Source organism: Anomaloglossus baeobatrachus, chromosome 8 (genome assembly GCF_048569485.1).
Source record: "Anomaloglossus baeobatrachus isolate aAnoBae1 chromosome 8, aAnoBae1.hap1, whole genome shotgun sequence".
NCBI classification, from domain to species: domain Eukaryota; kingdom Metazoa; phylum Chordata; class Amphibia; order Anura; family Aromobatidae; genus Anomaloglossus; species Anomaloglossus baeobatrachus.
Genome location: NC_134360.1, coordinates 179,389,407 through 179,416,487, shown reverse-complemented (window position 1 = coordinate 179,416,487; position 27,081 = coordinate 179,389,407). Strand labels below are relative to the sequence as shown.

General features: G+C 45.9%; 1 protein-coding gene across 2 annotated transcripts in view; it reads left to right on the top strand.

Moving 5' to 3' along the window:
- Positions 1 to 5,453: 5,453 nt before the first annotated feature.
- The window catches only part of LOC142250142 (flavin-containing monooxygenase 5-like), a 62,413-nt gene continuing 40,785 nt past the window's right edge, over positions 5,454 to 27,081 (top strand). The window contains exons 1-4 of one of the 2 annotated variants that reach the window (XM_075322260.1): positions 5,454 to 5,525; positions 19,019 to 19,159; positions 19,251 to 19,439; positions 21,690 to 21,852. In XM_075322260.1, coding sequence (XP_075178375.1) covers positions 19,028 to 19,159; positions 19,251 to 19,439; positions 21,690 to 21,852 — 484 coding nt within the window. In that variant the 5' untranslated portion in view covers positions 5,454 to 5,525; positions 19,019 to 19,027. Of the gene's footprint in view, positions 5,526 to 8,641; positions 8,744 to 19,018; positions 19,160 to 19,250; positions 19,440 to 21,689; positions 21,853 to 27,081 lie in introns of those variants that run through there. The other variant, XM_075322259.1, reaches the window with a different exon arrangement.

Sequence of the window (27,081 nt, the reverse complement as noted above, 5' to 3'; positions counted from 1 at the left end):
ATCATGGCCATGGTACTCCAAGATCATCTTATGACCCCAGGGTATGATGGCCTGTTAGATCCTGCCATAAGCAGGGTCTATTAGGCTGTGTCCGCACTTTGTGTTTCCACCTGCATTTCCGCAGCGTTTTGAACAGCAGCGTTTTCATGCCAAAACGCATGCGTTTTGATTTTCCATAATAGTCTATGGAAAAGGATGATTTTCCATCCGCACTTTGCGTTTTAAAACGCTGCGTTGAATTTGCATAAATTGTGGCAAAAACCATGTGTTCAAAGGAGCAGCATGTCAATTGTTTTTGCCATTTCTGCAGCGTTTTGATAACATTGAAGTCAATGAGAAATGTGAAAGCGCAAGCAAAATCAAAATTCCAGCGTTTAACCTGCTTTTTAGGTGCAAAAAACATGCTTTTGAACTAAATAAACGCATGCTTTTTGGACACCAAAATAAAGATTTGATATGTCCCTTTACACACACACATAGTCCGACAATTAAATTAATGAAAAATATTAATTTATTGCTATTTTACCACTAAATAGTAAAAAAAACGCTATAATTATATGAAATATAACTATTTTCTTTATATTTTCATAAATTATATTTGTGGCCCTTTTTTTTCTCATTTTTCATTATATTTGACTGTTTAAACTTTATTTAGCAGTGTCTTTATGTTCAAAACGCATCTGTCAAAACGCTATTGAAAAGCATGTAAAAAGCGCTAAAAACGCACCTAAAACGCGGTAATTACGCATGCGTTTTTAGCGCTATTTTGTGGTCAAAAGCAACTTTGGCCAAAATCAATTACTGCCAGAGGGTGCGTTTGGAACTGCAAGTAGGACGACGTAAAGTGCGGACACAGCCTTAGGCTATGTGCGCACGTTTCGTTTTTACCCGCGTTTCTGCAGCGTTTTTAGCGGCAGCGTTTTTGCGCTAAAACGCATGCGTTTTTGTTTTCCAGCAAAGTCTATGGGAAAAGATGAAATCCTGTCTGCACTTTGCTTTTTTTTCTGCAGCGTTTTATTTGCATATTTTGGGTCAAAAACCATGCTGAAAAAGAAGCAGCATGTCAGTTGTTTTTGCCATTTCTGCAGCGTTTCCTTAACATTGGAGTCAATGAGAAATGGCAAAATGCAACCAAAATCAACTTTCCTGCGTTTTTCATGCTTTTTACCTGCTTTTCCACTGCGTTTTTGGCTTCAAAAACGCATGCTTTTCTGGCATAAAATTAAAGGGTTATAATGTTCCTTTACACACACACAATAACCGAAAATTTAAATGCAAAAAAATAATAAACTTTACCTATTTTTCTGTTAAAATGTGCATAACCACTATTATTTCATTAAAATTGATCATTTTCCATATAGTTTTAGTAAAAGTTAATTTTATCCTTTTTTTCTCTTTTTTCATTCATTTTGACTATTCCAAATTTATTTCTCAGTGTTTTGATCTACAAAACGCATCTGCAGAAACGCAGGTGAAAACGCATGTAAAAAGCGCTGAAAACGCACTAAAAACGCGGTAAATACACATGTGTTTTTAGCGCTAAAAAATGGTCAAAAGCCATTTGGTCAAAAACCAAGGGAAGGAAAACGTGCAGAATAAACTGCAGGTACTCCGACGCAACGTGCGGACTTAGGGCTGCTTCTCACTTGCGAGTTTCTCGCAGTAGAGCAATGCGAGAAAAACTCGCATTGGAATCGGACACGTTAGTGAATGATTCAGCTCTCATCTGCGATTTTTTTCTCAGTCCAAATCGGACTGAGAAAAAAATCGCAGCATGCTGCTTTTTTGCGAGTTTCTCGCACCATTTGTCCCAATGATTTCCTATGGAAGGGGATTAAAAGTAGGATCACACACGCGCACCAGCGTTCACATTTGCGAGTGTGGCAGGAACTATGCTCACTCATTATTCAACAGATGAATGTGACAGCACATTTCCAAAGGTAAATTAAATGACACATGTGTAATAGCTTTTATATAATTAAGATGTTGCATGAAACTAGCATCGCAAACGCGACACACACGCGAGCAAAAAGCATCGCACTTGCGTTGCACTCGCACCTAACGTGAACTAAAATCAGCCGAGTATTTTTCAGCCCAGTCGGACCGATTTTACTCGAATAGATGTGTTTCCACCCATAGCCTTAGGGCTGCTTCTCACTTGCGAGTTTCTCGCAGTAGAGCAATGCGAGAAAAACTCGCATTGGAATCGGACACATGTTAGTGAATGATTCAGCTCTCATCTGCGATTTTTTTCTCAGTCCAAATCGGACCGAGAAAAAAATCGCAGCATGCTGCTTTTTTGCGAGTTTCTACTGCGAGTTTCTCCAATGCAAGTCTATGGGAGCGTGTAAAAAATCGGATGTCACGGGACGGCACTCACACCATCTTAGTGACATCCGATTTTCTAAATACATTTCTCGCATGTTTCCTAAAACACTGGAAACGAGCGATGTCCCCCAATGTCTGTCAATCACTATTCCCTGTCAGTCGGTCTCTCCCTCTCGGTCTCTATTCTCTCTCTGTCGGTCCGTCACTATCTCTGTCCCTCTCTCACAGTCTGTCGGTCATTTTCCCCTCCTCTCTCATACTCACCGTTCCCCGATCTCCGGCGCGGCGCTGCACGGCTTTCTCACTGCTCCGGCGGCTTTTACTGTTTTGAAAAAGCCGGCCGCTTATTAAACAATCTCGTATTCCCTGCTTTCCCCGCCCACCGGCGCCTATGATAGGTTGCAGTGAGACACGCCCCCACGCTGAGTGACAGGTGTCTCACTGCACCCAATCACAGCAGCCGGTGGGCGGGTCTATACTGTGCAGTGAAATAAATAAATAAATAATTTAAAAAAATGGCGTGCGGTCCCTCCCAATTTTAATACCAGCCAGATAAAGCCATACGGCTGAAGGCTGGTATTCTCAGGATGGGGAGCTCCACGTTATGGGGAGCCCCCCAGCCTAACAATATCAGCCAACAGCCGCCCAGAATTGCTGCATATATTATATGCGACAGTTCTGGGACTGTACCCGGCTCTTCCCGATTTACCCTGGTGCGTTGGCAAATCGGGGTAATAAGGAGTTATTGACAGCCCATAGCTGCCAATAAGTCCTTGATTAATCATGTCAGGCGTCTATGAGACACCCTCCATGATTAATCTGTAAGTTACAGTAAATAAACACACACGCCCGAAAAAATCCTTTATTAGAAATAAAAAACACAAACACATTCCCTCATTACCAATTTATTAACACCGACAAACCCTCCATGTCCGGCGTAATCCAGCATGCTCCAGCGTCGCTTCCAGCATGAAGGTGACAGGAGCTGCAGAAGACACCGCCGCTCCGGTCACCTCCAAGCAGCAACTGAGGTGAGTAGCGCGATCTGCTGAGGTGTCACTGAGGTTACCCGCTGTCACCGCTGGATCCAGTGACAGCGGGTAACCTCAGTGACACCTCGGCAGATCGCGCTACTCACCTCAGTTGCTGCTTGGAGGTGACCGGAGCGGCGGTGTCTTCTGCAGCTCCTGTCACCTTCATGCTGGAAGCGACGCTGGAGCATGCTGGATTACGCCGGACATGGAGGGTTTGTCGGTGTTAATAAATTGGTAATGAGGGAATGTGTTTGTGTTTTTTATTTCTAATAAAGGATTTTTTCGGGCGTGTGTGTTTATTTACTGTAACTTACAGATTAATCATGGAGGGTGTCTCATAGACGCCTGACATGATTAATCTAGGACTTATTGGCAGCTATGGGCTGCCAATAACTCCTTATTACCCCGATTTGCCAACGCACCAGGGTAAATCGGGAAGAGCCGGGTACAGTCCCAGAACTGTCGCATATAATGTATGCGGCAATTCTGGGCGGCTGTTGGCTGATATTGTTAGGCTGGGGGGCTCCCCATAACGTGGAGCTCCCCATCCTGAGAATACCAGCCTTCAGCCGTATGGCTTTATCTGGCTGGTATTAAAATTGGGGGGGACCGCACGCCATTTTTTTAAATTATTTATTTATTTATTTCACTGCACAGTATAGACCCGCCCACCGGCTGCTGTGATTGGGTGCAGTGTGACACCTGTCACTCAGAGTGGGGGCGTGTCTCACTGTAACCAATCATAGGCGCTGGTGGGCGGGGAAAGCAGGGAATACGAAATTGTTTAATGGGCGGCCGGCTTTTTCAAAACAGTAAAAGCCGCCGGAGCAGTGAGAATGCCGTGCAGCGCCGGGGATCGGGGATTGGTGAGTATATGAGAGAGGGCTGCTAACTTCAGTTACTCAGGAGATTAGCGGTCACCGGGGAGTCTTCACTGGTGACCGCTAATCAGGGCGCGACACAGACAGAGCCGCAGCATGACAATGAAGTCGGGTGAAGTTCACCCGAGTTCATTCTGACAGTGCGGCTCTGTCTGTGTCTGCTGTCATCTGCCATTCAGCTCTGCTACATGGCTGTCTGTGTCTGCTGTCAGCGGCCATGTAGCAGCGCTGAATGGCAGATGACATAGTAAAAAATACGCATTACACACGCATTACACACGCATTACACACGCATTACACACGCATTACACACGCTAGTAAAATCTCAGAAATGGCATCGCACTTGCGTTGCACTCGCACCTAACGTGAACTAAAATCAGCCGAGTTTTTTTCAGCCCAGTCGGACCGATTTTACTCGCATAGATGTGTTTCCACCCTTAGACTCGGCGAGTGAATCTCTGACAAGTCAGCGGCACTGCAGCACAATACTTCTGCAATGCATGAGACCAATGATCAAAATAAAAAATATTCATGTCCCACAATGGGACTACTGTATGTGAAAAATTGAAGGCGAAATAAAATTGTAAAAAAAAAAACTAACAAAAAAACAAACACAAATCACATAAACCCATTTTGCAGTGTGACTACATCCACAAGCATGGCTCTATACATGTGCAGGCACATCCTCCTTTTCTCTAACCATTGAAAAGTGCTGGACAAATGCCAAGAAAGGCCAAATGTGTCACTGCATTGTTTTCCCCAAAAAACTCACAAAAAATTGTTTGCAGGAATAGCTCACATATTTCAAGAATTTATTATTGAAAAATAAAAAATAAAAATCTTTTTGGACTACATATGGGCTTGAACAATATATGCAAGTAATAGAACTAAACCATTAACACAAACGTATCTCTTAAGAGTGCCGAAGAATGTCTTTTACTGGTATTATATCACTTTTCTTCTGAGCACCTATTCACACAGTGAGCTAGCATACTCTATCTTTTGTATAACATTTGTCCTCCTGTTTTCTGGTAAACCCTATAAAGCATAAGTGCTATCCTCACTGCACCATTGGATCTAGGATCGATAATTGGGTTCACTTACTTGAACCCAATATTAAAAATAGCTCTATGATATCCTGCCCCAGATAAGGAACCAGATAGTGTCGGCCGGGGAGTGATGTTTGTGTTAGACTTTAGCCGGCGAGGAAATGTTACCCTATATAAGACTCTGATCACTGTATCTATGACATAACAGGCAGAAAATCATAACTTCTCATCTGGTAAGTAAGGAGCTGGCTGGGAACTTACAAGTGACAAATTCTTATTTATACAATGGATCAGTTTCTAATTCTGTGTTGTGGTTGCTTTCCAGTATGCTGTAATTGCTGGCCTTTTTGCTGCTGTGTTTTTGTTTATTTTATTTACTACATCTTCTAGCTATTGGCAGTATTTTGTTTATGAATTAGGGAAAATTATATATACTTTAAGGGTATTTTCCTAGACTAAAAGCTTATAACCTATAACCACCTGAACCCATCAGTCATAACAGTTGTTTATGGTAAAACCCTGTTATAGTCACATCCGCTTCTCATATTTTTCATATTTTTTTGTTTTTATATTTTAAAAAATTACAGGTAATCCTTTTTCTAACATTTTTCTATGTGTGTATATCGGTCTAAGGCTATATCATTGCTGCGGCCGCACAGGGGCCCAAGAGGTAAGGGGGCCACATCCACCTCCGAAGCAGGTGGACTTGTGTATTACGATGAGCTGTTGGATTGTTAATGGTTCATATATTGTTCTTGCACAGGGGCCCTTTTATCTCTGTGTCAGCCGGTGCCTTGGGCCATGTTCACACTTCAGTATTTGGTGAGTTTTTTACCTCAGTATTTGTAAGCCAAATGACTTTGCATACAATACAGAAGTGGTGCCTGTGTATTTATTATACTTTTCCTCTGATTGTTCCACTCCTGATTTTGGCTACAAATTCTGGAGGTAAAACTCACCAAATACTGAGGTAAAAACTCGCAAATAGTGAGGTAAAACTCACCAAATACTGAGGTAAAAAGTCGCCAAATACTGAGGTAAAAACTCGCCAAATACTGAGGTAAAAAACGGCCAAATACTGAGGTAAAAACTCTCCAAATACTGAGATAAAAAGTCGCCAAATACTGAGGTAAAAACTCGCCAAATACTGAGGTAAAAACTCTCCAAATACTGAGATAAAAAGTCGCCAAATACTGAGGTAAAAACCGGCCAAATACTGAGGTAAAAACTCTCCAAATACTAAGGTAAAAAGTCGCCAAATACTGAGGTAAAAAGTTGCCAAATACTCAGCGTGTACACATGACCAAAGGGTTCTTTTGTCATACTAATAAGGCCACATGCAAACGTATATTTGGAAAGTTTTTACCTCAGTATTTGGGGGGTTTACCTCACTATTTGGCGAGTTTTTACCTCAGTATTTGGTAAGTTTTCTCCCTCAGTACTTGTAGCCAAAACCAGGAGTGGGTGATAAATGCAGAAGTGGTGCCCGTGTTTCTATTATACTTTTCCTCTGATTGTTCCACTCCTGATTTTGGCTACAAATACTGAGTTAAAAAACGCACCAAATACTTAATGTGTGAACATGGCCTAAAGTAACCAATTTAACGTATTGCTTTAAGGACTTGTTCGTACTTTCATTGCTATATATATATATATATATATATATATATATATATATATATATATATATATATATTTTTATGTGGTGTTCCCTATAATTTCCCTGTGTGATTTACACACATGCAGCCTATTATCATCTTATCTTGCTCTTAGTATTTCTGTATTACAGGTTATTGCTATGTATGTATACTACTTTTACTCATCTGTTGTATTTTTGTTGTTTTAAAATGGGGTTTTACAGAAGAAAAATGCCAAAAACTACACAAAGAGCACACAGCAGTTTTAGAAAAAGAGAAACAAAAAATGCAAACTAGCTAAAAAAGCACCTTGAAAATATAAAAAGATGAGGTTATATGTCATAGAGAACCTGTCACGGATAAGAGGAAAGTTTATTGTGCGTCTGACATGACCATGAAAGTGAAGTTTTACTGTTCAAAGAGCAAACTCCATTATTTGCTCTGTAATAGTGATGGGTAGCTCCTGAACGAGCCGGCTCTAAGAGCCGGCTCTTCATAGTGAATCATATGAGTCGGCTCCTGGCAGGGAGCCAATTGAAATGTAAACGGCTCTTTGCCAGTTCCCTTCCACAGTCAGTCCCCTCTTGCCCCGCCCCTCCCCTCTTGCCCCACCCCTCTCGGCCCCTCCCTCCCGGCAGTAGTCACTCTGATCTTATCCAGGAGACTGAGAATGCTCCTCCTGCTGCCGCACATAGCACTGACTCACAGCCCCGCCCCCCTCCAATCTGTGACAAGCAGCAGCAGTCAGGCACTTTATTAAAGGAACACTGACATCTGGATTTAGCCTGATTATAGTTATTTACCGCCAGCTTGTAAATCCTCGCTGAGCGAGGGAGAAACAGCGGATGTAAATGTGCGTCCCTTGTTCTCTCCCATTCACTTGAATGGAAGAGAACAAATGATCCGCGATGCTGGATTGAGCATCACTGGATCGCAGGCTCGGGGGCTGCAGCGACTGTGTAAATGCACCATTAGCTAGTGCAGCTTGGAATGGTTCTGTTGTTGCTGGTGAATGACCTCCCAGCAGCCCCTGTTACATGATCGCAGTGCCAATCTGAGGGACCAACTTCATGCACAGAACTAGTCCTATACAAGGCAGTGCAGCACTCTCACATCACATCCCATTCTGCATACAATTGCCAGTAGTGTTGAGCTCATTGAATTGCACTTGTTTGATTTCTGCATTTTTTTTTTTATCAAACATTGTGTTTGTTAAAGTTTTTACAGCAAATAATATAAAATCTGGTTATTCTGGAAACTATTCTGTTTTATGTCATAAATTGGCACGTGTAGATTTTTACTAAAAGGTACAATCATGGGTTAAAACATACCAGAATTAGGCTTCAAATTTAAAGCCAAAGGTAATAGGAAATGAAGAGCCGTTTTCGGAGCCAAAAGAGCCGACTCTTTTTGGTGAGCCGATCCAAAAGAGCCGGCTCACCAAAAAATCGCATTTTACCCATCACTACTCTGTAATAAAGCCTTTAGTGCCGTACAGTTATCTGCATGGCTGTTCTGTATGTGAAAGGTTATATAATATTCAGCGTCCACAGAAGGGAAATAAAGGAGGCTCTCCCTGCAGACTGCCTGCTTGTCATTGGCCTGGCTGGGGACACAAACTCCCTTTTTCGCTCGTCACTTTCTCTTAACCGCTTAATGACTGGAAGCTGAGAGCACGTTGTGCAAAAATAAAAATAAGAATTCTGTGCAGATCAGTATAGGGTTAAATAGGAGACGTCCTCGCTGTACAGAAGCAGGAAGCACTTGCAGGCAGCACTTGCAGGAAGCACGACCATTCAGACTATTGAAATCAGGCAAGTAATTGAGGATATTGTGAGTGAGCAGAATTCCTCTCTATGGGTATGTGCGCACGTTGCTTTTTACCTGCTTTTTACCTGCTTTTTTGCTGCTTTTTCTTCTGCGCTGTTTAATGCCAAAATGGATGTGTTCTTCTATTCAAGCAAAGTCTATGGGAATTTGGGTTTCTTGTTCACACTATGTTGTTCAAAATGCTGCCTTTTTGAGGCAGAACTTTGGTCAAAAACTCAGCTTTTCAAAGAAGCAACATGTCAATTGTTTTTGCCATTTGGGTTTTGCACTGCAAAGCTGAGTTTTTGACCAAAGTTCTGCCACAAAAAGGCAGCATTTTGAACAACATAGTGTGAACAAGAAACCCAAATTCCCATAGACTTTGCTTGAATAGAAGAACACATCCATTTTGGCATTAAACAGCGCAGAAGAAAAAGCCGCAAAAAAGAAGGTAAAAAGCAGGTAAAAAGCAACGTGCGCACATACCCTAAAGCAGGAAGTCACGGGGCGGTTGAGGGCTATCCGGTAGTCTCTGGTCTTAATTAGTATATGCATTTCCATGTTGTATAATATTTGTATCCTTGTTCATTTCTATGCAACTGTTTGTAGAATTTGTAGATTTTGTTGTAATGTTTATTTACCCGTCCAAATAAATCTCCATACATCAGCTGGCGTTCTCCACAAGGCTCGTACTGGCCCACAGGAGAGCAGGGGAATCCCCCGGTGGGCCCCTGTGCTGATGAGAGCTACTTACCCCCCCCCCAATTTGAGCAGTATTTGACTCCATTACATTATTCACTATGTGCAGAAAAAAAGCAGCATATTGGTACATAGAAACACAGATAAAGGTGTGAATGAGGCTAGCTGAACAGTGGGCCCCCAGATCCAGTGCAACTGGTGGGCCCTTGGCAGCTCAGTCTGATACTACCTATTACTTAAGTCTGTGGCATAACCATTTCTACACTAGAAGGTGGCCGGATTCTAACGTATCGGGTAGTCGAATGTGTATGTAGGTTAGCAGATTGAATAATAAGGTAATGAATGGACTGGATGGGTTAGGTTTAATTTAGTATTCTTATAATTGTTTATTGGTTTTAGGCTATGTTCACACACTGCGTTTTTGGTGCGTTTTTGCTGCAGAAATTTCTTCAGAAATTCTTGTAACCTTTCTGCAGACATTCCCCAGCCAAACCTATGGCAAAAAAAAAATTAGCTGTGCGCACACTGCGTTTTTTTTTTTCTTAAGAAAATTCTTTCTGTAGATTTTCTTAAGAAAAAGAATGCGCAGTCACTTCTTTTCTGCAGCTAACTGCGTTAGTTTCCATAGATAATGGCACAATAACGCAGGGAGCAACCAGCGGTAAAAACTCACCAAAAATGCACCAAATCGCGGTAAAAACACAGGTGCGTTTTTGGTGCGTTTTTTAACGCAGGTGCGCTAATCCTTCACTCTCAAGACATTTTCTTAAGAAATTTCTTAAGAAAAATCCTTTTTCTAGTGTGCACATAGCTATTAAAACTGTTCCTTCTGTTTGTCATTTTTAGGCTGAGTCTAATGTTTAATGATGTCCATGACTTGTAATGAAAGAAGGCCATGAGCAGTGTAAAGTTAAGTAAAAATATGCTGATGCTGTGATGTGGCCCAACACTGGTATGTGCCCCCATGATGGTGCAGCCACCATCCTAACATGTGCCCCCACCCTGCGGGGTAATGTGTGCGGGGGGCGGAGTGCAGGGTGGGTGGGCCATGGCGCTGAGGATGTCAGTGGCGGGGACTGCATGGCTGGGGACAGGTAACTATCCAGTTGTGTGTGTGTGTGTGTGTGTGTGTGTGTGTGTGTGTTCGGGCGCTTTCACACTTGCGTTCAGCACAATCCGGCGCTATGGAGAATAGCGCAGTCCGTTAATGCACTGCGCTATTCTCCATAGACTTGTATTGACGACGCACTGTAACGCAAGTGTCTGCGTTGCATCCGCTGCCCGATGCTGCGTCGTTAATTTGACGCAGCGTCGGGCAGAGGGAACGCTGCATGTAGCGTTTTTTGGGTCGTTAAAATATCGCACCTTAATGGATTCCGTTTGAATCTGCCAAGATTTCTAATGATTGTCTATGGGGGCGGATTCCGCCACTTAGTGCATTGCGGCGGAATCCGCCCCCAAAGTGGCGGAATCCGCTGACGGATCCCGTCACATTCTATATCCCGCCCTCCCCCGTCTCTCTCATACTCACCGATAACCGGTGCGGCGCTGCACAGCTGTCACACTCCTCTGGCGGCTTCTCCTGCTTTTGAAAATGCCCGCCGCTCATTATTCAATCTCTTATTCCCTGCTTCCCCCACCCACCGGCGCCTATGATTGGTTGCAGTCAGACCAACCCCCACGCTGAGTGACAGCTGTCTCACTGCAACCAATCACAGCCACCGGTGGGCGGGTCTATATCGTGCGGTACAATAAATAAATAAAATAAACCGACGTGCTGTCCCCCCCAATTTTGATACCAGCCAAGATAAAGCCACACGGTTGAAGGCTGGTATTGTCAGGATGGGGAGCTCCACGTTATGGGGAGACCACCACCCTAACAATATCAGCCAGAAGCCGCTCGGAATTGCCGCATCCATTAGATGCGACAGTCCCGGGACTCTACCCGGCTCATCCCAAATTGCCCTGGTGCGGTGGCAATCGGGGTAATAAGGAGTTAATTGGCAGTATATAGCTGCCACTAAGTCCTAGGTTAATCATGGCAGGCGTCTCCCCGAGATACCTTCCATGATTAACCTGTAAGTGACAGGAAAAAAACCCCATACACAATGAAAAATCCTTTATTTGGAATAAAAGACAAAAAAACCCCCTCATTTACCACTTTATTCATCCCCAAACACCCATCTAGGTTCGACGTAATCCACACGACGCTTTCAGCTCTGCTACATGAAGCTGACAGAGAGCGCCGTAGAACACGACCGCTCTGTGTCAGCTTCACGCAGCAACTGAAGTGAGCCGCGCTGTCACCAGAGACTTCACTCAGGTAGTGCCGGGGTGTGTGCGGGGATGATGATGGGAGCGGTAGTGCCTGCATGTGTGCGGGGATCATGGGTACAGTAGTGCAGGGTGTGTGTGTGTGTGTATCATGGGTGCAGTAGTGCCGGGGTGTGTGTTCAGTGTATACATGCGGAGTGCAGGGGGAGGTGGAGCCGAGCGGGACCATGGCGCTGAGGACGTCAGTGCCGGGGACTGCATGGCTGGGGACAGGTGACTATTCGCGTGTGTGTGTGTTAAGTGTAGACATGCGGGGGGGGAGGGGTGTTTCCAAGTTACGCTGGTAACCATGGTACACAATCGGGTAACTATGAAAAGTGCTTTGCTTAGTTACCCGATGTGTACCATGGTTACCAGCGTACGCCGTCTCCTGGCACGATCCCAGCAACGCAAGGGTATGTCTCGGCTGGGTTGCTGGTGTGGGCTGCAGCAGTCACCTGGGAGTCGGGGCTCCGTGTGAGTTCGGGGAAAGGTATCGGGCATTGTCGTACTGTTCGTGCTGTTCACTTACATGAGCCGTTGGTCGCAGGCTCTTTAGTGCCCGCGCTGTGGCGACGGTTGTCACTGTAATGACGTCATTTTGGAGTAAGATAGACAGACAGACAGACAGACAGAATAAGGCAATTATATATATATATATATATATATATATATATATATATATATATATATATATATATATATATATATATATATAGATAAGGATTGGATGCCCTATTTTCCTTATTAAATAAGTATGTTTGGGTCTGCAGAGAAGAGGCAGCATGTTACGATGTGTGCACCAATGTATAAAGGTATGTGGCACTTCCCGGAAGGTTGTGCTCGAGCAGGGTCAACTCATAATTGTTACTAAGAACTCTGCACTAGTAAATGTATCACTAATGTAATTCTAGCAAGCCATCAATTGTTAAAGGGGAGACACTAGGAGTTTTGCACAAAACTCACTGATTGTCATGGCAGCATCAGACGCTGTTCACATTACAGATCCTGACACTTCACCCTATGGTTTCTCTGGTGTTTCTGAGCTAAACAGGCAGGTTTGGGTATCGACCAGCTATGGGCTTATTCATGATCAGGCTAGCAAGAGTTAACCTCTGCCTGCCTGCTTGTTACTTCTGGGATCACATGTTGTTGGAAGCCTATCACATTGGCTCCTTTCCTATTTAAGATGGTGGAATCTGTCCTATCATGCTCATTATAGTTTATTGCTGTTTTTTTCTATGTGCTGTTGTGTCCCAGTCCTACTGGTGATTACATTGCTTTGTGCTTGGAGTTGTTGTTTGAGTTTTCCCATTGTCTTGTTGTTTCTTCCCTGCTCTTGTTTTCCTCCTAAGCTTTTATTGCCTTTTGCCTCTAGTTGTGTGTCCCGTGAGATAGTTTTGGTTTCCCGTTTGTCTATTTCTGTTGGCTTTATCAGTCATGCTCCGGTCCACCCCAGGGGTTGGGGGAATGGGTATAAGATCAGGTCTGGTCAGGATCAGGGCCATGAAGGCAGCTCAGACATCCTCAAGTTCAGAGGTAACTTTGAGATCAGGGATAGCTAGGGTCCCCTAGCCTGAGGGCCAATCTAGAGGCCTCTGATTTCTCCCTTTTCACCATGACACTATCTGAAACAAATTATCACCTAATCATTGGATAAGTGAGAACGTTCTGATCGGTTGGGGTCTGACTGCTGGAACCCACATGTATCATCAGAATGGGTATCTTTTATTCCCAATGGGACACTTCTATGGATGCCTGACTGCTGTTCCATTCATTTTCTACGAAAGGGCTGAGTGCAGTGCTCAGAGGCCCCATTGGGAATGAATGTAGCAGTGATTGAGCATGGGCACTGACACTCCATTCTAACATGCCTCCTGTGCTCAGAAAATCTCCATTCTGACAAACAGTTGGGTCCTAGCACTCAGAACCACAAGGATAACAAGTTTTCACCTATCCACAGGATGTGCAATAACTGTTTTTTTCACTTGACAACCACTTTTAAGAGATGTTTTAGTCAATGCAATGATGTTCTAATCGGAATACAACAGAATATGAGGATAGATTCATTGAAAAAGGCAGCACAGTCAAAGCAAGTACTCTCTCTGGTGTGATGGTGCTGTTACGCCCCTGGACTAGTCAGGGCATCACAGGGGACTCCACGCTCTTTAATCTTAGTGCAGGACTCAACCCCTCTTGGTTCTGGGGTCCTAGTTTACAGTACTGCCTCCATCAGCATCCAAAAATCCCAATCACACCTCGCACCACACCCTGTCAGGCACACCAGTGGACTGCTAAGCTGGAATAGGGCCGCCACCTAGGGGTCAGGCAGACTGGTGGGAGGTGACAAATCAGTGCAGTGGTAGCCCTCGAGCAGTGAGGAGCTAGAGGGGAGCGTGTGGATGCAAGGGAGTATAAGATTGGGTTGCAGACGGTGGTCTGGACCCGGAGGAGTCGGAGACCCGGTCGCGGGATGTTGGGACTGGGTGCCTGGGCTTAGTCTTGGAGGACGGTCGGTAGCTCAAGTACAATAGGTGGTCTGGGACCAAAAGCACGGCGGGGTACTGTACCCTAGGTTGGGGAGTAGCTTCAAGCAACCTGGCAATTAACCTGCGAAGGATAGAGACTTTATGGACTCTCCGCACGAAGCTCAGCGATCAGGGCCACTAGTGCAACGAGGGGGATAGGGCTTTCCAACCTAAGCAGCCCACAGAAATCCCAAGCGCGAGCTCTTGAGAGCACAGCTCCTTTACTCTAAAAATGGGGAGCGGGGCCCGGGCAGCTTTATGCTTACAGGCCACTTGGACACTTCTAAAATTTTGTGCACGGAGGCAGGCTCCGGACCATCAGGCAGTACTGTAGGGGACGGATACCCGGACAGGCTCCCCCAAGAGGGCAGCGGCACCCAGAGACTTGGTTTACCTCGTTGTCAGAGTCTGCTTTTCATCTGAGTGAGTACATGATCATCCCCTGCTTTCAGTGAGCCTGCGCTCCCCCTGCATCCCACCATCCAGAATCCTGGGGCCTTCCCTACCTGTGGAGGGAAAACGTCATCTGGCTGCCCCCCATTCCATCACCCCGGGTAATCCCATTGACAGCGGCGGTACTTTCCGTTACCGCACACCACGGTTGGCGTCGTGAACTATCTACCCCCTGTAAATAATCCCCCATTACATTTTAGAGTGGCCCCTGACCCCTGGGTCCGGAAACCCTCGAGCCATGAGTAACCACCCCCGGATCCGAGCGGTTTGACCGCTGCCAGGGCGGCACAGTGCTAATAATTCATGCATAGCCATAAATAAATTTTAAATACTTTTTGCAAATATAATTTTCCTTGTAACACATCAGTTATGTAAGCTACATTTACACTGAAAAATTATACTGAATAAACATTACAAAAAGAGTGTTTATTACCAGATTTTCTGTGTAAACAAGCTGCCAAAGTACAAGCAAAACTTGTTTATTGGGTGAGAAGAAGCTGGGCAAAACACCTGCCGGGGTGGAGGTACACAAAGTCTAATATTGTGCTGGCACAGTGTCATTTAAAGGTACAATCTGTCTGATTTTACTGCACACTGGTGAAATCTAGTTGTATGTACTTCTGACGGCTTTCCAGATACACTTTATATTAGGGTGGATTGCTTTGGGGGTTTTGCTTTGGATATGTGTTCTATGTGCTATACTAGTATTGTAGACCACCCTCATTTATTGATATACATATATCACCATGGCTTTTTTGTGTCCCTCACAAGAGGCATTGATTATGTTTTTATATTTATTATATTTATTGATTTTAATTGTATACTTGTAGAGATGAGCGAACCTGTGGAAGTTCGGTTTCGGTGGGTGCAGCTGGACTTTGGATAAAGTTCACATTGGGATTCAGGTCAAGTCCAGGTCCCAATGCAAGTAACTGTTGGTCAGTTCGGGTCTCCATCTACATGCAGCCAGATACAAACAGATCACTTCCAAGGGCAGGAGGGTGGGGTTTTTCCTTTTTTTTTTTTTTTTGGTGCGCACTACATCCGATCACGGTGTAGTTACTCCCAGTACAAGCCGATCAAACACTACAACTGGCTCCCACTGGGCACCGAACGTACCCAAGCACAGCGATGCTCGCGTTAGTGGTTTGGATGCGTAAAGTGCCCGAACTCTGTTTTTTTTTGTAAAGTCTGTGTTTATTAAGAACACTGAACCTCAGGTTCACTTATCTCTATATATTTTGTCACTTCATTTTTGTCATGGGGATCTTACCCAAACCCGGGCAGTTGTGGTGTTAGTTATTTATTGATTGAAATACCATATGATATTACATTCTACACGTAGGACACTTGTAGTTGTAATTTACTAGTAGGTGATGTTAAAACTAGAAAACTATTGGATACAATTAATGTTATAAGTAAAATAGAGAGAAAGTCCAGCTCACCCATCCATCGTGGAACCGTGCAACGGATAGCAGCAATACTGAGGATAAATAGAAAATGGGAGGGTCCGGCACCAGTCTCCATAAAATCCGTCTTTATTTAGAAATGTATAAAAATAGGGCTTTCATTCCATAAAAACAGGAAAATGCAATAATAGGAAGAAAATCCTTCACCCAAAAAGGCGTATTGGATTTTCAAATCCGTACAATGAATAAGGATTTGAAAATCTGAAACGTGTTTGTGGGTTAAGGATTTTTCTCCTATTATTGTTTTCCTGTTTTTATGGAATGAAAACCCTATTTTTATAAATCTAATATATAAAGCTGAGTGTGTGTGTGTGTCTGTATGTCCGCTAAAGGAATCCGCACCGTCGCATTTACAATCATGAAATTTTGCACAGACACCCCATGTGACTCAGGGAATGTCATAGACTATGTTTTGACCAGAAAATTTAACCCCACGCTTTACAGTTACTCTCCAAAAAACTGCCTCCATTAAAGTAAATGGAGCTGAGAGCTATAGGTTATTAATAGCAGGTGTGATTGGTTGCTATAGGAATAAAATAAATTGTTAGTATAAGAAGTTTATGTGTGAGGTAATAAGATGGAGAGACGGATAGAGAGAGACAGAAAGAGACAGACAGACACATGAAACAGAAAAGATCTCCAGCTTCCAAATGCATAAAATCAATTTATTTTATTCCAAAAATTAAAATCCAAAGTACAGGACATGATCCAAAATAGTAAGAGCAATTAGAAATGCAACGAGTTTCAGACAAGATGTCCTTTGTCAGAGCATATAGCTTATGTTTCATAAAGGCTCACTTTTAACCTTTAGGGGATGAATGACACAGGTGGTATAATCAAATAATCCCAAATGAAGGGGAAATTAGTACCAAACTGTTGCAGTATAATACCCGTAAAGGCTTTACAAAATGTGTACAAATACAAAGGATAATGCATTGATCATTAAATAGCAATAATAAATTGTAAATCAATTTTGTATATTCTATACAGACAACAAAATAAACATTGCAATGGGACACCATTATAGTCACATGATATATACATATTAGATATAATAAAGACCCCCTTATTTATTAATAGCACCTGTGATTGGTTGCTATAGGAATAAAATAAATTGTTAGTATGAGAAGTTTATGTGTGAGGCAATAAGATGTCGGTGGAGAGACGGATAGAGAGAGACAGAAAGAGACAGACAGACATAGACACAGACAGAGTAAGAGACAGACAGTCAAAGAGACAGACACAGACAGACAGGGAAAGAGACTGGGAAAGAGACAAAGAAGGAAAAAGACAGGGAAAGAGACAGACGGGAAAAGAGACACAAAGCTAGAGAGAGACATACAGACACAGATAGAGAAAAACAAACAGACACAGAGATAGAGACAGACAGAGAGATAGACATGGATAGGGACAGAGACACACATGGATAGAGACAGACACACAGACAGGGAAAGAGACAGACAGAGACAGACATGTGCCGCCCCAGCAGCGGATCGAACCGCTCGGATCCGGGGGTAGTGTCCGTTCATGGCTCGAGGGTCTCCCGGACCTGAGGGCCTAGGGGCCACACTCTAAAGTGAAGTGGGGTATTTACAGGCGAGTTATAGTTCATGACACGAACCATGGTGTGCGGTAGCTGGGAGTACCGCCGCTGACGTTGGGAGTACCCAGGGTGATGAAGTGGGGCAGCAATGTGTCGTTCCCCTCCTCGGGTAATGGCATGCCCCAGGACTCTGGATGATGCTACGGGATGAAAAGAAGGGGGGGGGGGGGGGTCACTCAAGTACTCACTCAGCAAATAAGCAGACGCTGACAACCGGGGAAACCAAGTCTCTGGGTGCCGCTGCCTCTCATAGGGGAGCTTGTCTGGGTCCCATCCCCTGCAGTGCTGCCTGGTGATCCGTGACCTGCCTCCTGGCACAAAGTTGAGATTCTCTGTAGTGGCCCAGTAGTTTGAAACTTGCCGGGCACCGTTCCCCACTGGGGCTAAGTGAGGGAGCCTGCTCTCTGGGCTCATGCTTGGGATTTCAGTGGGCTGCTTGTTTGGATAGCCCTATCCCCCTCGTTGCACTAATGCTCCAATTCTAGAGCTGGTGGGAACAGTCCATAAAGGCTCCGTTCTCCGCAGGTTAATTGCCGGGTTGCCTGAAGCTTCTCCCCGACCTAGGGTCCGTGTACCACGCCGTGCCTTCGGTCTCAGACTGGTGATAGGACCAGGCTGCTCACCACCCTCTTTGACAGGTCCCAGGCACCTAGCCTCAATCCCCTGCGACCGGGGGTCCGACTCCTCTAGGTCCAGACCACCATCTGGAACCTAGTCAGCTTCCCCTGGGAGCCATTACTCCCAGCTTCCTCAGAGCTCCTCTCAGCTCGAGGGCTACCACACTTCTCTTTTCCTACTTCTCTTCTACACTCCTCACCTCTCCTACCTGACCCCTAGGTGGGCGATCCTATTCCGCTTATCCGTCCACTGGTGTGCCTGGTGGGTGTGGTGCAGGGTGTATCTAGGATTTGATTTGCTGTTGGAGGCAGCACTGTAAGATGGGGACTCAGAACTATGAGGGATTTGAATACTGCATGGGAAGGGCAGTTTGTGCAGTACCCTGTGACGACCTGAATAGTCCAGGGCATCACAGACAGAGGCAGACACAGAGACAGACAGAGACAGACAGACAGGGATACTAGGAGAGAGGCAGAGAGACAGTTACTATCCCGGGCGTTACTACAGCTAGTTTCTTAATAGAGACGGATTTTATGAAGACTTGTGCCGGACCCTCCCTTGTTCTACAATTAATGTTAGTTTCCATCTATTTTGTAGGTCACTACCATGGGGAAAAAAGTTGCTGTGATCGGAGCTGGAGCCAGTGGTCTGGTAGCTATTAAGAGCTGTTTGGAGGAGGGTCTAGATCCCACCTGTTTTGAGAGAACTGACGACATCGGTGGACTATGGAGATTCAATGTTCGTTATGAATATTATGTGAATTATTTCTAACTGTCCTTTTCCAGCAGAATTGATGTAATATCTTCTTCTGTACTTCTTGTTTATTCAGGAAAATCCTGAGGCGGGCAGAGCGAGTATATATAAATCTGTCATTATTAACACTTCCAAAGAGATGATGTGTTTCAGCGATTTCCCTATTCCAGATGATTATCCAAATTTTATGCACAATTCTAAAATTTTTCAATATTTCAGACTTTATGCTGAACATTTCCAGCTGACTCAATATATCCGCTTTAAGGTAAGATGTGCTGATCGTACTGATTAACAAAAGTAACTTTGGCACCCTAAAAAGGTTCTCACAATTATGTACAAAGGCAATATTAGGATAAGGCAATATAGTAGAGTTCTTTCACAACAGATTTGATCATAATGTAGGGTCACACAACATTTTTTCAAGGGGGTTTGTACTGGCTCCACTCCAAAAAATGCGTAATAAATGTGCTCACAATTTTTCAAATAATCTTCCAAATAATTTCATGCTGTTCACATGTTTAGTCTTTTGACAATTTTTTTAACTGCTTCAAGTTTCTAAAAACGCCAAGTGGAAAAAAACTGTACTGACTCTTCAGGTGTTTTCCGTTTGGTTGACGTTTCATGCTTTACAATAGAAGTCAATGAGAAGCCTAAAAAAAAAAAAACACCTGAAAGACGCTTGGTTTGTTTTTATGATTATCTTTTCAGCATTTTTGCTAAAAGGAAAAAAGAAAATAAGATATTCACTACCTAATAAACATCACAATCTGAAAGCCATTAAAAAATACTGACATGCCAAAAATGTGCAAAATGCTTCATGAAATGTAAACAAAATGTTTTAAAATCTCCGGTATGTCCTGAAGAAGTTTTTGATTGAAAACCTCATTGTTTTTGCCCACTTAAAAAAAAAAAATTGTACAGACATACCGTAATTCAGCAATGAAGCAAAGTCAGCATGCCTTTAGGGTTTGCTCATATCTGCGTTTGAATATGCCAAGTGCAATGATATAAAAAAAAAATCGGATTGCCCTCACACCAATGTTAATCAGTGAGTCAATGCTTAACTGGGAGTTTTTCCTCAGCTGAATTCTGCGTATGGTCACGTAAAACGACCGAGCTTTGCCAATGCAAGTCATTGGAAAAAATAAAGTTGTATCCAAAATGGCCGACTTCAAAATGGCCGCCCAACCTTGAAACGTTTCCCCCCCCCCCCATATATTAATTAGCCACAAACAGGAAGTTGATATCACCAACCATTCCCATTTTATTCAGGTGTATCCCTATAAATGGCCCACCCTGTATATCAATGCTTTATTATAGACTTTGATGGATATATTATGTGGCTCTCTGATATGGTCAAGGATCGTGCAATACGGGAGAGCTCCATAATGAATCATATTAACCACCTCTGATCTAGATGTCTTTATAGAGAAATTACTATAACATCACTGGAGTTTCACATTACATTTCTATGTTCTTTGGCGTTTCCATCAGGGACTTGTTTCTAAATCCCAGAGAAACAGGAGTGAGACAGAATCTGAATGACCCATTAAATATTATGAGTCAATATAGTCCAAAGTTCTCATATTTGGAGTGTGGTTAACATTTGTTTTTCAGCGATGTTCATCATTTATGATGGACGTAAACTGTCTATACAAGCGGCCATTGTGGATGATATATGAGATTACGAAGGCTAGTTTCACACTTGCGTTCGGTTGAATCCGCTGGGTCCGTTGCTGCGTTGTTTTGACGCACCCGTTATTTTTGTGTTGTCAACGGATGCAACAGGTCCATTATTTCACAGGAATCAGTTAGCTGATTCCTGTGAAATAACGGACCCGTTGCATCCGTTTTGAGCCCGTTAGGCGTCCGTCTAATGGAATGCGTCGGCTCAGTTTTTTTTTTTTCTCTCAATTTATTTCATTCTGGGCATGCTCAGTAGAAATTAGCGGAATCCAACGGCGGATTCCATTGTAAAGCACTTTGCAACGGAATCCGCCACCATAGGGATCCATTATAACTATTGACGGATGTAACGGAATCCGCCGTTGCGTCATTTTAACGCAAGCAATTAATGTTACATGCTGCGTTCCTTCCGCTCGGCGGAAGCAATGCAGCGTCGGCCAGTGGAAGCAACGCAGGTAGTTTTGGCACAATCCGTCATCCATACAAGTCTATGGGAAACAGCGGAATCCGTTAACGGATTCCGCTGTTTTCCAAAACGGCGGATTGCTACTGAATGAAAACAACGCAAGTGTGAAAGTACCCTTAGACTTTACTGATTGTAAGCAGTAGTATACAAGATCCATTTACTCATGTTAAGCTATATCTCAAGGGTCCTACCTTGGGTGGATTGGCAGCTGTTGGGGCATGTTTTCTTCATGCCAAAGGGGCTACAAGAAGGTCATCTGCCCTTATTATGATGTTTAGACACAAGCCTAGATCAGTTGCCCTGGTAAAAAAAAAAATGTAGAGGTTTAAGTGCAATACTTAAAATAATACCTTTTTATTTCAGACCTCAGTTTGTAGTGTCAAGAAGCGACCAGACTTTGCTAAAAGTGGGCAATGGGAGGTTATCACTGAAAAGGACGGTAAACAGGAGTCAGCCATTTTTGATGCTGTTCTTGTATGCAGTGGTCATCACACAGAAGCGCACCTCCCTCTGCAAGCCTTTCCAGGTGATTCCATTATTCATTGTCAGGACGATTGTACAATTAACATCCTCTATGTCTGTGTATGATAGGACGGACATATCTGGTATTAGCAAACTAAAAGCATTGTGTGATTTCAGATGGAGATATTTCTCAGTAAATCAATACAAAAAAATCTTGCACATGTTTATTGCATACTGTTTTTTACGACATTACCTTTATAAACATCACTGTCTGTATGCCGTTCATGCTTTATGTCCCTTCCAAATCCGCAGTTATCATGTACCATGGACCATGTGGTTTGCAGTAGTTACCACACCACCATGGCAGTGACAAAAAAAAAAAAACAAAAAAACAAAAAAAACACCAAAAAGAAAAGGGTTTCTGGCAGTGTGGTGTAATGTGGTGCACTCCGATTATTACAGAAAACAGGGAAGCCAGTGGAGCAGTAGAAAGAAAAAAACCCAAAACATTTACTTGCTTTAAGTTGACATAGGTACATTCAGATGAACAAAAACAGATTCATAGAAAATAGCCAAAGCGATATATCGTAAAATAGATATTTCTTTATTAACAATTTATTAAAAACAACAACATAAATATGCAAGGAAATGGGAAGAAACAGGAGGGCCTAAAAACACAGTACTGAATGCTAATAGTAAAATGTAACTTCAATTAAAGTGCATTAGGTGCAATTACAGATACACAGCCACCATATGGCAGAGTGGAGAAATTCAAATGGATGGGCACAGGCGAAAAAAATCACCATGAATATCTGTGCAAAATTTGCAAATCATAAAGTGCATATGCATCTCAATTAGACAAAATATAATAAAGAGCACAGGAGGTGCTATAAGTAATCAGTCATGAAATACATTAAAGTGATCAAACATGGTGATAAATATCAGCATGCACCCACCCACAAGAAAAAACTACAGCATGTCACTGGGGATAATATTATTCTTCATTAATAATTTAAATAAACAACATGATTTTGTAAATAACAAGCACCAAGGAATGCAACCAGAATTAGACAAGAGCAATTATACCTGAAGCCATCAGTAAGTCTGTGTGTAGGCCGCCTCCGACCCTACACGTGTTTCGGCGTACCTTCGTCAGGGATTGTGATGGGAAATGTTTATTGCATACTGATATTTTTTACGACATTACCTTTATAAACATCACTGTCTGTATTCCGTTCATGCTTTGTCCCTTCCAAATCCATAGTTATCATGGACCATATGGTTTGCAGTAGTTACCACGCCACCATGGCAGTGACAAAAAAAAAAAAACACCAAAAAGAAAAGAGGGTTTCTGGCAGTGTGGTGTAATGTGGTGCACTCCGATTAGTCCAGAAAACAGGGAAGCCAGTGGAGCAGTAGAAAGAAAAAAAAAAAAAAACAACAACATTTATTTGCTGTAAGTTGACATAGGTACATTCAGATGAACGATGCTTGCACACAGGCTCAATTCCTATTCAGCAATCAATTGCTTTCCAGGTCATGTGGTTATACATCAGATGCAGTAATTCTTGCTTCTCTGTCTGCTGGTATACACAATCCTAACCACATAATTATCTGCAGCTGAGACTCTGTGTTTTGATAGCTATAGGAGCTATGGCTGCTCCTTTACCTTCCCCCTTAGCTTCTCCAGATCAACTCACACACAGACAAATGTCTCCTTCCCTGCTAAACCCAGAGACAGGTTATGTGGTCTTACCAGGTGATCTGTATGACATATATGGAAATCATGGCTGCTTCATTAACTCTTAACAACCTCCTAATAGCAGAACACAACCGGTACATAACTTTGTGCATATATAAACCACTTCTATGTGCTGAATTCTCATGTGCAATATCTGCAAAGGAAATGTTAACAGAGTGCAAACTTAATAAGGCAGCTGTCATATCTGCTACATCTTCCATACCTCCCAACCGTCCCGGATACAGCGGGACTATCACGCTTTGCATTGTTTGTCCCGTTGCCACGAGCGGGACGGCCGTCTCCCGGGCTCCGCCCACCCACTCTCTCCCCGCCTCCCTGTTTTTCCCTCCTACCATCCTAACACGTGAATAGAGAGGAGCGCGCTGCCCGAAACTAGTCTCTGTGCTGCTGCTAAGGTATGTAGAATCATCCCAGCGCTGATTCCCCTCCCCTCCCCCCCCTCCCGGCCGGAGCCTCTCTGTGCGGTCGGCCGGCCGCCTGTCTGTGCGGTCGGCCGGCCGCCTGTCTGTGCGGTCGGCCGGCCGCCTGTCTGTGAAGGCGACTGGCCGCCTCTCTGTTCGGGCCGCCTCTTTGTGCGGTCGGCCCGCCGCCTCTCTGTGCGGCGGCCCGCCACCTGTCTGTGCGGGCGCCCCCCCCGCCGCCTGTCTGTGCGGGCGCCCCCCCCGCCGCCTGTCTGTGCGGGCGCCCCCCCGCCGCCTGTCTGTGCGGGCGCCCCCCCGCCGCCTGTCTGTGCGGGCGCCCGCCCCGCCGCCTGTCTGTGCGGGCGTCCCCCCGCCGCCTGTCTGTGAAGGCGACCGGCCGCCTCTCTGTTCGGGCCGCCTCTTTGTGCGGTCGGCCCGCCTCCTCTCTGTGCGGCGGCCCACCACCTGTCTGTGCGGGCGCCCCCCGCCGCCTGTCTGTGCGGGCGGCCCGCCACCTCATTGTGCGGGCGGCCGGCCGCCTCTCTGTGCGGGTGGACGGCCGCCTGTCTCTGCGTGCTGGAGGCCCGCTGGCTGCCTGCCTCTCCGTGCTGGAGGCCCGCCGGCCGCCTGCCTCTCCGTGCTGGAGGCCCGCCGGCCGCCTGTGTGTCCGTGCTGGAGGCCCGCCGGCCGCCTGCGTGTCCGTGCTGGAGGCCCGCCGGCCGCCTGCGTGTCCGTGCTGGAGGCCCGCCGGCCGCCTGCGTGTCCGTGCTGGAGGCCCGCCGGCCGCCTGCGTGTCCGTGCTGGAGGCCCGCCGGCCGCCTGCGTGTCCGTGCTGGAGGCCCGCCGGCCGCCTGCGTGTCCGTGCTGGAGGCCCGCCGGCCGCCTGCGTGTCCGTGCTGGAGGCCCGCCGGCCGCCTGCGTGTCCGTGCTGGAGGCCCGCCGGCCGTCTGCGTGTCCGTGCTGGAGGCCTGCCGGCCGTCTGCGTGTCCGTGCTGGAGGCCTGCTGGCCGCCTGCGTGTCCGTGCTGGAGGCCCGCCGACCGCCTGCGTGTCCGTGCTGGAGGCCCGCCGGCCGCCTGCGTGACCGTGCTGGAGGCCCGCCGGCCGCCTGCGTGTCCGTGCTGGAGGCCCGCCGGCCGCCTGCGTGTCCGTGCTGGAGGCCCGCCGGCCGCCTGCGTGTCCGTGCTGAATGGGTGTGGATGGGGAGTGGATATGGGTGTAGTTAGGGGGCGTGGCCTAAAAATTTGCCGCGGCGCGCTACACGCGCCGCAAACTTTGTCCCTCTTTTCCTTCTTTAAAAGTTGGGAGGTATGCATCTTCTGTGCACATACACAACAACTTTGGGGCATTACAAAGTGATGTACTGATTTGTCCTCATTTGAAGAATTTGTTGTCCTGAAGGATTGTGCTATGTTCTCACTGCTTTTTAGGACTGTTCAGATTGGTCTACGTTAAAAGGCTTCAGGATAATCAGACCTAACCTGCAACTATTTGTGTATTAATCTCAATTTGCATGTTGCAGTGCCCCTAAGGCTGGGTTCACACATAGCGACAGCGACAACGACATCGCTGTTACGTCACCATTTTCTGTGACGCAACAGCGACCTTGTATGTCACTGTTATGATCGCTGCTTAGCTGTCAAACACAGCGACGCAGCAGCGATCATAACGTCGCTACATGTGCACAGAGCAGGGAGCCGCGCACACTGCTTAGCGCTGGCTCCCTGCTCTCCTAGCTACAGTACACATCGGGTTAATTAACCCGATGTGTACTGCAGCTACATGTGCAAAGAGCAGGGAGCCGCGCACACTTCTAAGCGCTGGCTCCCTGCTCTCCTAGCTACAGTACACATCGGGTTAATTAACCCGATGTGTACTTCAGCTACATGTGCACAGAGGAGGGAGCCGGCAGCGCGAGAGCTGCGGAGGCTGGTAACTAAGGTAAATATCGGGTAACCACCTTGGTTACCCGATGTTTATCTTGGTTACAGCTTACCGCAGCTGCCAGATGCCGGCTCCTGCTCTCTGCTCGCTTCATTTCGTCGCTCTCTCGCTGTCACACACAGCGATCTGTGCGTCACAATGGGAGAGCAACAATAAAAAAACAAACCAGGGCTGTGTGTAACGAGCAGCGATCTCACAGCAGGGGCCAGATCGCTGCTCAGTGTCACACACAGCGAGATCACTAATGAGGTCACTGCTGCGTCACCAAAACAGTGACTCAGCAGCGATTTCAGCAGCGATCTCGCTGTGTGTGAAGCACCCCTAAGGCTGGACTCACACTTTCCTCATAGGAGCGGGTCGGTTGCATAGGGATGCATACAACTGGCCCGCTCCTGTCCGGAGGGTGTGAGTCCGTGCCAGGTGATGCAACGCGAGATACACGCGAGGCACTCGCAAGTGTGACACCAGCCTAAGGCATCCTTCACACGTCCATGCAAAACACGAACGTTTTGCAAGGTCCATGGTGAAAGAAAGCCATGGACCCCATAGGGGGGAGGGGCGACATGACCAGAGGGAAGGGAGGGAGTGAGGGGTTAATAAAGTTATAATGAGGGGCATTATGGGAAGATATAAGGGATTGGTGGAGAAAGGATCCCTGTAGGGGAGGGGGGGGGGGGGGAGTATAAAAGTGATGAAGGAGGGTCTTACCTCCCCTTTTGGATTCCGGACGGCGACAGATTGGAGACCCAGGACCAGGACCTAGGAACCAGCATGGCGGACCTCCAGGAGTTGAACAGGCTGATCAGAGCAGCGATGGCGGTGCACGGGGCCCAGGCAGTGCAGTCCCACGTCAGGGCTGCCTGGGTTTCCCCGTCGGCACCTGACCCTCGCTCCCCTTCCAGCCGCGGGCGGCGTTCCAGGCCCCCGCTCAGGTACTCTCCGGGCGCAGGGGGGGCGAGGAGGCCCAGCAAGAGCCCCCCTCGGGACCCTCCGCGGCGGGGCGGGCGACAGCAGCTCCCAGCGTCTGCCCCGGCCGCCGGGAGGAATCTCCGGCGAGGCCGCGGCGGCCGAGAAAGGGGCGTGGCCAGCCCGGGGCCTTCTTCCGATGTCAGGCCTCGGGCTGGAGTGCAGAGCCCAGCGGCGTCTCCCGGCCGGGAGCGAGCCCGGCGATGGAATGAGGCCAGCGG